At 34.7% G+C, this 14,915-nt stretch overlaps 1 protein-coding gene across 1 annotated transcript; it reads left to right on the forward strand.

Moving 5' to 3' along the window:
* Positions 1-13,159: 13,159 nt before the first annotated feature.
* On the forward strand, positions 13,160-14,099 carry LOC141510042 (olfactory receptor 1f45-like). Its single transcript, XM_074220052.1, is given in 2 exon segments — positions 13,160-14,070; positions 14,072-14,099. Coding segments are annotated over 2 exon segments (939 nt in total).
* The last annotated feature ends 816 nt before the right edge of the window (positions 14,100-14,915 follow it).

Genomic DNA, 14,915 nt, shown 5'->3' on the forward strand with positions numbered 1-14,915 from the left:
GCACATTTTTTATATTATTATTTGGGAGGGGAGCTGCAGGGCAAATGGGGCTGGGTGGCCTGCCTGGGGCCGAATAGCAGGGTGATCTTTGGGTGTCTGAGCCTGGATTCAGACCCGAGTGCTCATGGCTTAAGGGCCAGTGCTCTGTCCAACACCCAGCCGCCCCTACTATTATTGCTATTTTATTTTATTTTAGGTCTTTTTTTTCCTTTTTTGATTTTTACAGGGCAGTGGTTTTGGGGTGGCTTGCATGTCACACAGCTGGGTTATTGTTGGGTATACAGGGCTGGATATGGGTTTGGGTGCTCCTGGCTCCAGGGCTGGTGCTCCGTCCACTACACCACCTGGCTATACCTATAATTATTACTATTATTTTTTTCAATTTAAATTTTAATTTTTTCTCTCCCCTTTACTTTATCACTCAAGTGAGTCTATATATTTTTTGGGGGTGGGTATTTTGTTTACTCTTAAACAAGAATATTTTATTAATGTATGAAAAATTGTACAAAATGAGAATAAATAAATATTAAACAAAACAGAAAAAAAACAAGGACATTTGAAATTTCATGATCCATTTCTCAACAGTTTTAATCCTGAGATTCACTCATTCCATTTGAGAATACTTTTGTTTTTTGGACAAATAAGAAGCACCAAAATAGGCTAAATAGATAGAATATAGGGACTTCCTCAGGCCCCAAGATATCCCTATAAGGAGCTATTAATGGATTGTTGGTTTTTTAGTGAGTGGCAGCACTTTCTCCAATTTTGTCCCTTCTTCCTCCTGGGATAGGAGTTCCTTCTCCTGAATGCTTAACCCTAAATAGGGATATTCCCCAGTCATATCATTTGGAGCCTGTTATTAGCCCCAAAGTACCTCAGAAGTATCACAGTACTTGATATTTATATTGCACTGGAGACAATCCAGAATTTAGTCTCCAATCTAGAGGTTCTTAACCCATGTCCACATATCCCCAAGGAATTTGTAGGTACATGCCAAAGAGGTCAGTAAATTTGAATGGAAAAAAAATAAATATTTATTTTCCTGAAACTTTGAATTCTTTTTGTAATCCCATATATTACTTCATATCTTTAAAAATATTCTGAGAAGATGTCAATGAGTAGACTTCTCCAGACTGTTAAAGAAGTAAACATCACAAAAACAGGTGAGAGGCCCCAGATTTAATCTGTTATCTCCTTAGACCATCTCAAGAACCTCATAGGACTGACATAGAATATGTTTTGTTATTTATATGAAAGGTAGAGAAACTCAGCTCCATGGGAGGAGAAATTTCTTGTTACATATCACATAACTAGTCAGTCATGTAGACATGAAATTGAAGCTTTAAGAGCTAAGCATTAGACAATGATCACCATACCATCTTTCCCACTCAGAAAATTACATAAGCCTCAGTTTTCTACTGTTTCCACTAGTGAAATTGCTTATCCTACCCCACACAGATCCTTAGCTGCTTATATTTTTATTGCATCCTTCCCACCACAAACTTTTGTTTCAGAGGTTGCTTCTAATGAAATTAGATATTAACTTGGCAAGTAGTTCTAGGATTGTAAATATGTCAAAGGTTCATGCATTAAAGACCCTTCCCCAAGCTAACACCATATTCCTCATGAAAGAATCCAACATCTCTTGCAAAGTTCAGCTCAAATTCCTTCTCCAGGAAATCTGATTCCTCAAATCAAGAAATCATTCTTCACTCTTCTGAATCTCAAAATACTATTTTAATTGTTTTCTAATTTATCATTGTCTACTTTTGTATCTGTCTACTAGGCTGGAAGTTCCCCAGGATGGAATTATGGGCTATTCATATCTTCATTTGTTCTAGCACCTATCATAGAGGTTAGCATATAGTCAGAATTCACTAAAAGTTAAATCTTAAAAGGAGATAAATTGGAAAAGTAGAGTGGGGTTAGATCAGATTAATATATAACTACTATTCTGTGCAAATGGACTAAATCTAGGCAATGACAAGCTCGTGTACATACTGGAGGAATAGATCAGGGGAGAAGAGACAAGGAGTAGAAAAACTATTGCAAGTGTGTATCTGAGAGGGCATGAGATTTTGGAGCAGAGGGATAGCCATAGGAATCAAAAAGACCAGAAAACTATGAAATAATAAAAGGGATTTTTAGAAGCCTCAATGGACCTTATTTATATTTATAATTATGTATTTCTTTTTGGGATCCCCACTTTGGGTAAGAGCAATCTTAAAAAAAAGCAATTAAGAAGATTACACAATTGATGTGGAAAGATTAATAAGAATTAGGATGGGACTTAGTGATTACTATGCCATCATCAGAGAACAAGAGCACAGCATAATTTCAACCACTACAAGATTAATGAGGCCCCATGGAAGTTCTGCTACCTCTACTCACAGGTTCCTCTGGTTGATTGAAAAATAATCACCTAGGGGCACATTTTTTGCAATCCTATTAAGTTAACTCAGAGGGGAAAATGTTTGGCTTCTCCTGAGTGATTGTTACTAAGAACTAAGTCCAGCAGTCCTTCTATAGTAATGTGACCCAGAATAGCTAGAAACAAAATCTTCTCAAAAGCAGAAATTGAAATTTTTATTTAATATCAGTTTTTAAAAAAGCATAGATCTCCACAAGAAATAGAGTTTTTTCAAGTTAAGATCACATGCATTTAACAGTAGGTAGAACTCTGATGCAGAGGGCAGTGTGCTGGACCTAGGAAAATAAGTTCAAATCTAAACTCAGATACTTGCTAGATATATGACCCTGCGAAATCACTTAACTTCCATCTTCCTTGGTTTCCTCCTTTGGAAAATAGAGATAACAATCTACCTCACAGTGTTTTGTGAGAACCAAATTCTTTACTGTACGTAAAGCCCATTAAGCACCCCATAAAAATCCACTAATATAATTATTAAGATATGTCATCAGGTCATATGCCTTCTGTAGTTTCATTACTTCATGACTGATAATTGTGTTTCTCATTATTTTTGGCCTTTATGACTTGAAGGGAAAAAATCTGTCACCTTACCTTTCTCTTCCCTAGCTTCAATCCTCTTAGGTCACCTCATTTTATTTTCTTTCTCCCAGGTAGCCTCCTTCTAACAAGTATCATGTGAGACCTACAAAGATCATGAGTTGCAAGCATTCAAATATCATAGATGAAGTCCTCAAACTTCTTTACCAGTCATCGAACAAAGAACTATTCTGATTAATAGTGACACCACAAAGTCTTAGTTCACCTTCATGATACCCAAATAAAATGGAGGCCATTTGGTCAAATTAGAGCTTGAATACCATATTAGTGATGATAAGCAAGAAAGATTCATGCTTAACTTTATACAATACCAATTTTATACAATTGCGAATGTCTTTTCTAAGTGGCAATTTGATGTAAACAGAATACTTGAAAGTTCTGACCAGAGACAAGCTCATCTCAATACAGCATTAAGATTACATTATCAAATTTATATTGAGCCTGTTATCAACTGGAACCTTCAATTCTACTTCATATCTATGTTCTTCCTCCCTTTTCATCTTTGATGTTTTGAACTTAAGGGTAAGACTTTACTTTTGTCTCTATTCAGTTTCATTTTATCCAAGAGGATTAATTTCTATAGCCTTCCCACCACACAAATATGTGACTCCACAGGGGAATATGAGTGAGCAAGAGACAGTGGTTCTACCATCCACCTTCTCCAAGCTTTAAAACCCGGAGGAAGAGAGAGAAGCCAAAGCTTTGGAATTCAGACTTAAGCTTCTCAGAAGTGACTAGAAGTTCAAGTAGGGTTGACTCCTTGCTACTCCCTATATTTTGACTTCATAAACTGTGAGAAATTCTCTTTGATTGATAGTGGTTGTCTTACTCACCTCAATCTAACATCATCTCAAATTCACTACAAAACATGCATTTGCCCTGGTCTTTGAAATCAATAAACACACCCTAACCTGCCCCCACTTCCCAGTCTACAATTTATCATTTCCCACTTTTAGCAATTTAATTGCAAGCACATTCAGACTTACCTCTGGAAGGCCATGACACTATTCTCTACATTTCCAAAACAGATGACCTATTATAACTGTTGACTATCATGCTGCTATTCCTCCACTATAGGACTATAGAGACTAGAAAGTACCAACAGCAACTATATCATATGCATGACTAAATTAATCAAACTATAGAAAGTATTTGAAACATTGAAATACAGAAATTCCTTAGTCACTACTTGGAGGAAGGTGGCCCTGGTCCAAGAAGCAGATATTATTCTGTGTTAATTCAAGAGTAATTATGCCTCGTGAATTACTACATTTATTTTCTTAATTATTTGCATTTAATATATGCCAAACATTTATTAAGCAGCTGCTAAGTGCCTAAGTGGGGCGCTCTCTCTCTTTCTCTCTCTCTCTATCCCTCTCTCTTATTTTTCAGGACAATGGGGTTAAGTGGCTTGCCCAAGGTCGCACAGCTAGGTAATTATTAAGTGTCTAAGACCAGAATTGTACTCAGGTCCTCCTGACTCCAGGGCTGTGGCTCTATCCTAGCTGCCAGTAAGTGCTTTCTTAGGGCATACAAAAACAAAATTTCATAAGTCCCTACCATACAGAGCTTATATTACAGTGAAAGTGAAAAGTAGTTAGATATGACCCTCTAGTAGGTTATTCAATTGTACAGCCTTGTTCCAAGAATCCCAGTCTTGATCTCTTCATTGACCAGGATAGAAATAGTAATTCTATGGAAAGTGGTTGAGAAGAACTGAACAGAGGCATCTAGCAGGCCTTCTATTTCCCCCGCTGGACTTTTGTAAGAGACTCCTAAATGTTCTTCCTGCCTCAAGTCTCCACTTTCTCCAATCTATGTGCCACATTGCTACCAAAGGTATTTTCCAAAAAGCAAAGGAACTATGGTGCTCCCCTGCTCATAAAAACTCTCTTTATTGTCCCTAGGTAAACATACGAATATCTATTTGACTATAAAAACCCTTAACAATCTGACTTCAGTCTCTCCAGACTTATTACACTTCACTTCCATACTTTTAATTTTGGAATTTAATCACACTGCACTTCTTGTTTACTGTGGAACTTGCTGTACCTTCTCTGTGTCTCTGTATCAGCTATATCCCCCACCCTCAGGGAAGGAATGTACTCACTGTTACTTTGTAGATTCACTTATTCTCAACAAAGATCAGTTCGAATGCCACCTCCTAGATGAAACAAGTACCTAACATCTATTGCCCCTCCCCAATTACTTTTACTTTCTCTTTTATACATTTGGAAAGAATTTTTTGTTATTTCCACTGATAGAATATAAGATTCTTGAGGGCAGGGAGATTTTCTCTCTTTTAATGGATTCACTTTATTTTTTCAATTACATGAAAAGATAGTTTTCAACATTCATTCTTTTGCAAAGTTTTGAGTTCCAAAGCTTTCTATGTTCCCTTCCCTCCCCTTTCTCATGGAAGCAAAGAATTTGTTATAAGTTGCATATGTACAAACACGTTTAACACATTTCAATACTAGTCCTGTTGTGAAAGAGGAATTAAAATTAAGGGGGAAAGCTTGAGAATTTTTATGGATGTAGATAACAATGCTTTTGTTAATGTGTAGATTGTTCGGGTGATTGTACTCACTTTATGCAACATCAACTCATGCAAACCTTTCCATTCTTTTATGAAATCCAGTCATTTATGATTTCTTACAGAACTATAGTACTCCATCATCATTCATATAACCATAATTTGTTCAACCACCTACCAATTGATGTACATAGCCTCAATTTCCAAAATTTTACAAATACAAAAAGAGAAACTATAAACATCTTTGTAAATGTGGATGTTTTCCCCTTTTTATGATTGATTTGTAATGTAGACCTAGTAGTGTTATTGCTAGATCAAACTTTTATTGATGTTTGGACATAATTCTTTCCAGCACTTGCTCTCTAGAATGGGAAGATCAGTTCACAATTCCACCAACAATTCATGAGTGTTCCAATTTTCCCATATCCTCTCCAATGTTGATCTTTATCATTTTGGTTAATCTGACAGGTATGAAATGGTATCTTGGAGTTGTTTTAGGTTGCATTTCTCTAACCATTAATCATTTTGAAGATTTTTTCATATAACTACAAATATCTTTGATTTCTTCATCTGGAAAGTGCCTGTTCTCATTTTTTGACCACTCATCTACTGGAGAATTATTTGTAATCTTATAAATTTGACTCATTTCTCTAACTTTTTCAGAAATGAGTCCTTTATCAAAAACAATGGTCATGAATATTGTTTCCCATGTTTCTGTATTCCTTGTAAACTTGAATGCATAGCTTTTATTTGTGCAAAAGCTTTTTAATTTAATGTAGTCAAAATTATCCATTTTCAAATTCATGATATTTTCTATCTTGTTTGATCATAAACTCCACCCCTCTCCATAGATCCAATAGTTAAACTATTTCTTGCTCTTCTATATGACATATATATAAATATATTGATATTATTTTGGTATAGGGAGTGAGATGATAGTTTTTACTTCATTTTTGTTATACTATTTTCCAGTTTGCCTGGCAATGTTTTGAAAGAATGATGTCTTATCCAAGAAGCTAGAGTTACTGGGTTTATTAAAGAGTAGATTTCTATAATCATTTACTATTGTTTCTTTTGTAACTACTGTAATCTATCAATGCACATCTCTATTTCTTACCCAATAACATACATTTTTGATGACTGACACTTTATAATAAGTTTTATATCTGGTACAGCTAAGCCACGTTTCTCAGAACTCTCTATCACACAACTTAATGGAGCCTTGTTAGAGTACTTGCACCAGAACAAATTTGTTCATTTGGATTTATAATAAAATAAATAAAAATAAATAGGACATATAATTCATGGAGCATATTGTAAGTTGAACATATAGTTCATGGAGCATACTGCAAAATAAAATTTAAACTATACAGAGGGAACTTCCAATTCTACAAAGAACCTGAAATGGTCCCTCTGTTTTGTGAGTTGTAAAAATTTATCTCTCAGTTCTCTGCTCTTACAGTACCATTCAACATCATGTTAAAACACCATAGCCTTTTCAAAGGACACAGGATGTAGAGTTCATTTAACTTGAGTTTCAAAGTCATATTAGTCTCTATCACTGAACATATTTGAATTCATGAAAACAAAGTGGAAAATGGTACGCATCATCAGACTCAAGATTTTTCAGGCACTAAGTCATCAGCACAAAAAAGGAAAATTATTCTCACATGGTCTTAAACCCTTGTTTTTTTCATCCTTTCTGTTATGCTTCATCATCAGGACTCTAGATTATTGCTGATAGTCTCTTCATAGACCATGTGAGTTGGTTTTAGATCACATATCTAACAATACTTTTGGAAGTTGTAATTTCAACCTAACTTTACCTAGTATGTCTAGTCAGGAAATATGTGTTCAGGCCCAAGACCCAATGGGGAAGCCATTGAGTTTAACATCACTTAATTAATAAATCTAGTATTACGATGAAGAGAATTCACTTCCTCACTGCATATCCACCCAACTCAATTTGTTATAATAGCTTCACCTTGATGTAAAATTAAATTCTCCTAATCCTTCTGATGGAGGAAAGCATTCATGTCTAAAATAGTAAAAATAAATCACGCAAAAGAAAACAGACATCATTTACCCATAGGAGCATTTGAGTTAACCCTAGAACCCAGGTTTAATCAATGCAGTAAAGATCTAAAAAGAATACATGAGAGCTAATGTACAATGTAATTCAGATTTGGTAGAGTCCTTGATCCAATGCCACTTAACAAAGACATAATAAAAAGCTTAAGTAGGCACTCTTTGGGGTGAAAAGGGTATGATTTTTTTAAATTTCTTAGGGATGGCTGAGTTAGCTAGGAAAAGCAGAGATCAACACATGGGACACCAGTGCCATGTTGGCACAGGATGCTACCATCTTTAGAATAGAATCTCAATCTCCTAGGAAATAACTTGAGATTGGATAATAAATTTCATGTTGTTTCTGATTTCTGACTCCCTAGACATCAACAACATTAAACTTCTATTTGAGATTCCTTGATTGGTCCTAGTTCTCCTGCTCAATTCAGCCTCTTCTTGATGTTGATGATGATGATGATGATGATGATGATGATGATATTGGTCCTTTGTTCTTAAAGAAAACCATGACATCAAGGAGGTAATAGTATGGTAAGCTCAAGAACTGGATTTAAGTGAGCAGTTGAGTAGCCAGATATGAATCAGAACGACTGGAGATGGCCATAGATGCAAAACAAACAGAATTAAGTAACTTACCCAAGATCACACAGCTATTAAGGGTCATATTGATGATCCTAGATTCACACTCCCATTTTCCTGATTCCAAGATCAGTGCTCTATTCACTGTGGCACTAGCTATCTCTTGTACACTGGAAGCATATAGCTACTTTGGAGGCAAAAAGTTTGAAATGGATTATGTATACTCCCCTCTTATCTCAAGTGTTCCTTTCTCTTAGCTCACTCAACAGTCACCCTAGCCTAAATATTTTTTTCCTAATTACTAGCATGCCCCAAGGAGAACAACACCACAATCTTTTGAATTCTGATTCTGTTGTCTTATATTTTTGTCTTCTCCTCTTCATTTTAGGCAACATGATCAGATGAAGGAGAATGAATACTTAAGGATGATATAGAGTTTGAAGCACTGGGTGACTAGAAGGATGGTGGTGCCCTCACAAGGAAGTTCAGAGAAGTGAGATTATAATAGGAAAGATATTGAGTTTCAGATGCTTATTTTGTTCATATGCCAAACTATACCTCACATCTGAAATAGAGTATTAATTCTGGAGATCATGCTCTAAGTTTATTGAGTAATGAGGATAGTAAGAAGACTCCTAACCATGCCCTGTTTGGATTAGTTGAAGAAGAACAGCTTTTTTAGTTTCTAGATATAAGACTTTATGGACCAAGAAATAACTTCAACTATCTAAAAACGTATTATATAAAGCAGAGTTTAAACATTTTCTGCATGACTAAAATTAAAATATGAAAAAATTGAACTTTTTTTCTATGTAGGAAGAAGTTTCCTCAGATTTGAGCAATTTGAAGATGGAATATATTGTTTTGTTAATTAGTGAGGACCTTTTCATTGACTACATCAAAAAAATGACCAATTGTTAGGAATATTGCTTCTTTGGGATTTTTTGGTTGTTTTTTACAGGTGAAGGGGGTGACTTGCCCAGGGTCATACCTCTAAGCAATTATTAAGTATTTTAAGTCAAATTTAATTTCAGATCCTCCTGACTACAGGGCCAATACTCTATCCACTGTCTGTCTACCTAGCTGCCCCATTTTTTTGTTACTTTGTTTTTTGTTTTTTGTTTTGTCAGGACCCTTGTGGACAAAATTTATTTATAAGATAAGGATAAGGGAGAGGCAGATTAGATGACCTGTAAGATTCCTTCCAAACTGAAGATTCATATAATCATATAATGAATTGAAAATAGAATTCTAAATTAGTAAGGGATGCCACAGATCATTTAAACTAATCCATTCTTTTCTGAAACAAAAAAGAAGCTTGAAGAGGGACAGTGACTTGCCAAAGTTATATCAAGTACTCAATTCAGTCCAATAATTCTAGTCACATCCATGTATTAATATTAAAATATTAGTAAAAATGAATAGAGTAGGGACATTAATCCACATTTTTCTTTAATGAAGTACTGTGGGTATAAAATCTCAGGGGCTTATGAAATCACTAAATATTCCCACCACCAGCACAAAATACACTCACATTGGGAGAGAAAAACAAGGTCTACCCTATCATGTAGAAGAAGTAATAGTCCTTGGTTTCTTCTCCTCTCCTTCAGGGAGAGTTTCTCTGGTCCCTCAGCATCTGGCAATATTTGATTTTTCCATTACCTGGAGAAAAGAAGTAGAAGTAACAGACCCAAAGACCTAAAGTGACACTACCTACAAACTTTGCAAATCATCCAGGTAAGACCTAGGGAAATGGAAGCTGGATATTTCCTTCATACACACATTTAATTGTATGCATGCACACATACATATCATGATCAGACAAAAAATAGATAATAAATATATCTATTCACAGAAACACACATATAGCTTCCTTTTCCCATTTAGGTCAAAATCAGTGAGAAATTATACCTCAGGAAATACTAGTCTGTCTCTTACCCCATCATGGATAGGACACAATTTGCAACAGAGTATTGAATAATCAAGTTTGGGTTACTAGCTCTTTAGAAGAACTAAGTAAGACTAAGATCCTTGAGAGAGAATCCTAGACCTGAGACTGAGAGGAGCTTTAGACATCATCTAGTATTAAACTTTCATTTTAAAGAACCTGAAGTCCAAGAGAAATGAGCTTGACAAACTTGGGCTAATATGTAGAATGGTCACATATAGAATTGGATTTGATATTAAATTTGGGGTTTCTAGATATAAATTCATTACCTTAAAACAGGAGTATCTTCCTAGAGCTTGTGAAAGATCACATAAATTTCCCATTTCTGTTTTAAAGAAACTCTAGACTTTAGTGTCTGACAATTGAGAATCTAATCTACGTATCCCACAATACCTTTCTTGCTAAATTCCTAATTCTTCCTCTAATATGCATTCTACATTCCAGCTAGACTGTTCTTATTGCCCTTTCCCCACCACCTTGTGTTTTCACATCTTAAAAATTTTCGTGTAGTTCATTTCCCTCTGTCCAAACTATCCTTTCCCTCTTTTGGTAACTAAATACTACTCACACTACATCACACATCTAGTCAAAGTCCCCCTTCTCACAGATCAGTTCCAATCTACAATAAACTTTCCCTTTCCTGGATTACTTTAGCATGAGTTGTTAACTCTACCCAAAGAACTCTTGAACTCTAAGATCCCTAATGGCTCTAATATTCAGTGATTTTGTAGTCCTAAAAGTTTCTAGAATAGCATGGGAAATTCAGTTTATTCACATAGGAAAACATTAGGGAAATTTATTCATCATAGAGAAATATGGTATATAGCTTTCTCTTTTCCTTTAATTTACTGCATTGAGAAAGAGAGAAGCCATTCTGAGAATTGAGAAGACTAACAGGATGGGACAGAAAACAGTTGTAAGAAGAGCTCTTCTAATGCCAGAAACTATGACAATTCATTTTTATGCAGAGTCACCATAAAGACTGGGCACAAACCATCTTGAAGACTTGGAGCAATGTAGCAGCCTCATAAGGAGATTTGGGTGAGTTAGGGTATCTAAGGGAATTTAATTGAAACAAAAGTTGAAAGCCTAAGATTAAGATCCTAGATAATAGATGTAGAGATAAATGGAAGCATAGAGGTCATCTAGTACTAAACCTTCATTTTCAAAATGAGGTATTGAGGCCCTTGTGGGTGATAGATGAGTGATTTGTTTGACATCACATAAATTTCAAATAGTAAAGTAAAATTTTAACCTAGATTATCAAGCTCAAAATCTAGCATTTTTCAGCTATGTCATAAGTTCTGGATGATAAAACTAAAGTTCATATTTAAATACCATTTTAAGGTGATTTGTTCAAATTAGCACTGAACTGGACAATAAATTATTATTAAATACATTTGTTACAAAAGAATATTTAGGGAGACTAAGACATTTGCTCAAGATCAAACAGTTAATAAGTAACAATGGTTAATAATTCAAGTCAAAATCCAAGTCTTCAGATTCCAAATACAGGGATTTTCCCTGTATGCCTCAACATTCTTCTAACACATTTATTGCTTAATTTTAAAGAAGTAAGAAGCATCAAATTTTATCATATTAATTTTTTAAAACTCCATAAAATAATCTCTCAAGTTGGCATATTTTGGTAACTTTAATAGAGTAATACTTTTAAATTAAATAGCTATAATATAAAATCAGAGATTAAGAACTAAATCTCAACTAAAGACACATCTTGTAGATTTGATCCACTGCACTGAACTAAATAAAAACAATAAATTTTATCCAACTACATGTAGTTATGTCTGCCTATCTCTCTCTCTATCATCTATTCATTAAACCTGTGCCTGTGATTTGGAAATTCCCAAAGTGGAAAATTTCTCTACAATGCAGTTTTTACTTAGTTTTTCACTTCCAGAGCTAATATTCATCCTCATGATTCCAGAGGACTTGTGAATCAGCATGCTGCTGATCTCCTGACAAAATGATAATAGATACAGTTTGTAAAATTTTTTTTTGGACATGACCATGTGGGAATTTTTTCACTTGACTGTATATTTGTTATGAGTTTTCTTTCTCTTTTCCTTTTCAATGGTTTAAGTAGAGTGGAAAAAAGAAAAAAACTTGATAATTGAAAGAAATAAAATATAATTTAAAATAACTCAGTGAAGGAGCATGTTATGTTGAAAAATACATGTTTTTGCAATCATTATTTGTCATTTAATTGTTTTTAACTCCATTATGGTGTAGTTGGGAAGAAACTAATATAAAATTCAGCTATATTGATTCTTTGTGAAATTTGTATTTTGGTCAATATTTGGCATAAAATATTCAACATTAGGACAAAAGAAAAACCATTTCTAAGCACTGAAAGAGACGAAATGAAATATATTTACAGAGAACATGTATAGTCTTACAGTTAAGTGAGAAATACTAAAAGGTTAAGTACCTATGGTCACACATCTAGAGTGTGTAATTAGACTTAAATAAATCCAGAGCTTCCTGACTACAAGACTTCCTCTCACTACCAATAAAAGCTTGAATGAATTTCAGAAAAAGTAATACCTAGTATGGAAGTAGAGCTTAGAAACAGGAATGGGAGGGCGCACGCATTTGATTGTTCAACTTATCACAGAAATATCCTTGATTTTTGTCTTTTATGAACATTGTAAAGACTGTTCATAACACCAATTGATAAGTGAGCTCATTGTTTATTTCTCCATGCAGAACAATTCCCAGTATTTATATATTGCCTTTAAGTTAGTTCTGAATGCATGACCACATCCTCAATTCACTGATATGAGTATCAACTCATTATTCTAAAAGGTTACACTAACTAACATTGTAGTTAGAATAATAACAAAAAAAAGAACCCGTGGATTTGGGGACATACAAGAAAATTCATTCCTAAATAATGAATATCAGTAACTATTAAAACTTTATTATCCTTTGATGATTGAACTATATTTTTTCTCTGATAGATATGGACAGAAATAACCAAACAATTGTCTCTGAATTCCTTCTCCTTGGGCTATTCAACCAGCCACAACAGCAACAAATTCTCTTCTGGTTATTCCTGTGTGTATATCTTGTCACTGTGATTGGAAACCTGCTCATCATGCTGGCCATTGGTTTGGATGCCCGACTCCACTCACCCATGTATTTCTTCCTGGCCAGTCTCTCTTTTGCTGACATTTGTGTTTCATCAGTTACGATCCCCAAGACGTTGGTAAACCACATAATAAAAAGTAAGTCTATCTCCTATGTGGAGTGCATGATACAGATGTATTCCTTCATTACTTTTGTGAACATGGATGGGTTTCTTCTTATGGTAATGTCTTATGACCGCTACATGGCCATTTGTCGACCACTACATTACACCACTGTAATGCGTCCTGAGCTTTGCATCCTTCTGGTGGCTATATCCTGGGTAATCACTAATCTTCATGCACTCCTACACACCCTACTAACGGTTCAATTTTCCTTCTGTGCTAACAATACCATTTCCCACTTCTTTTGTGATCCATATGCAGTTCGAAAGCTCTCCTGTTCAGATACCTATATCAGTGATTTGTTGGCTTACACTGTGGGTGGGGCAGTGTTTATTACCCCATTCATATGTATTATCATCTCTTATGTTTTTATATTCTCCAATGTGATGAAGATCCCATCTACACAAGGAATACAGAAAGCCCTGTCTACATGTGCCTCTCACCTCACAGTGGTTTCCCTCTTCTATGGGGCCATAATAGGGATCTATCTGCACCCCTCATCCTCCTACTCAAGTGTGGACACAGTAGCTACAGTTATCTTTACTGTGGCTAGCCCCATGCTTAACCCCTTTATCTATAGCCTGAGAAATCATGACATAAAGGCAGCTCTCCAGAGATTAATTCATAAAATTGATTTTGCAAATGCCTTAGAATAACAGAATAAAATTCAATTCCACAAATATTTAGTATCAATAAAAGTGTTTATATCAGGTTCTTTCCAAGGAACCAGGACAACAAGGATAAGAATTAAAATGGTCCCTACACTCCAGAAAGTTATATTCTGTTAAAGAAAACAAGATATATGCATAATTAAATACAAATTAATATATGCAAAGTAAATGCAAACTAATTTCAAGAAGCAATAGAAACTGGTAGATTCAGGAAAGGTGTCAAGAAAAAAGAGAGAATCTGAGCTGAGCTTTAAAGAAAGTCATTCTAGGATTAAAATGTAATATTTTACAAATCACCTGTTCTTCACCCTACAGGCAAATTATTATTATCATTACTATTATATAGGATCCTGATACTTATTAAAGGAAATGATGGGGGGTGAGGAATTATGGAGGATAACTAATACAAAGGCATAGAAATGAAATAGGAAATGACATGTATGGAGAACAGAAAGCTAGCTTGTTTGGTTGCAATGAAAAGGATGAAGAGGACTAATGCATAGGCTGTCCAGTATGGATAAATATGCCAGAAGCCACATTACATTGCTACTTAAATGACCAAGCAATGAAATTTGTACTTGAACAAGATTTATATACTTTTTTTGTGTTTAATGGAACCCTTTGGCATTCTCATTAAGCTTGTGGACCCCTTTAAAGAATAATTTTGATAAATACATATAATACATAGAATTACAAAAAAACAAATTGGAGAAGCTTATCAAATATATTGGATGTGTTGTATATAATGTATATGTGTGTGTGTTTGTACATCTGTGATGTGTATGTATACATATAA

Source organism: Macrotis lagotis, chromosome 1 (assembly GCF_037893015.1).
Source record: "Macrotis lagotis isolate mMagLag1 chromosome 1, bilby.v1.9.chrom.fasta, whole genome shotgun sequence".
Taxonomy (NCBI): domain Eukaryota; kingdom Metazoa; phylum Chordata; class Mammalia; order Peramelemorphia; family Peramelidae; genus Macrotis; species Macrotis lagotis.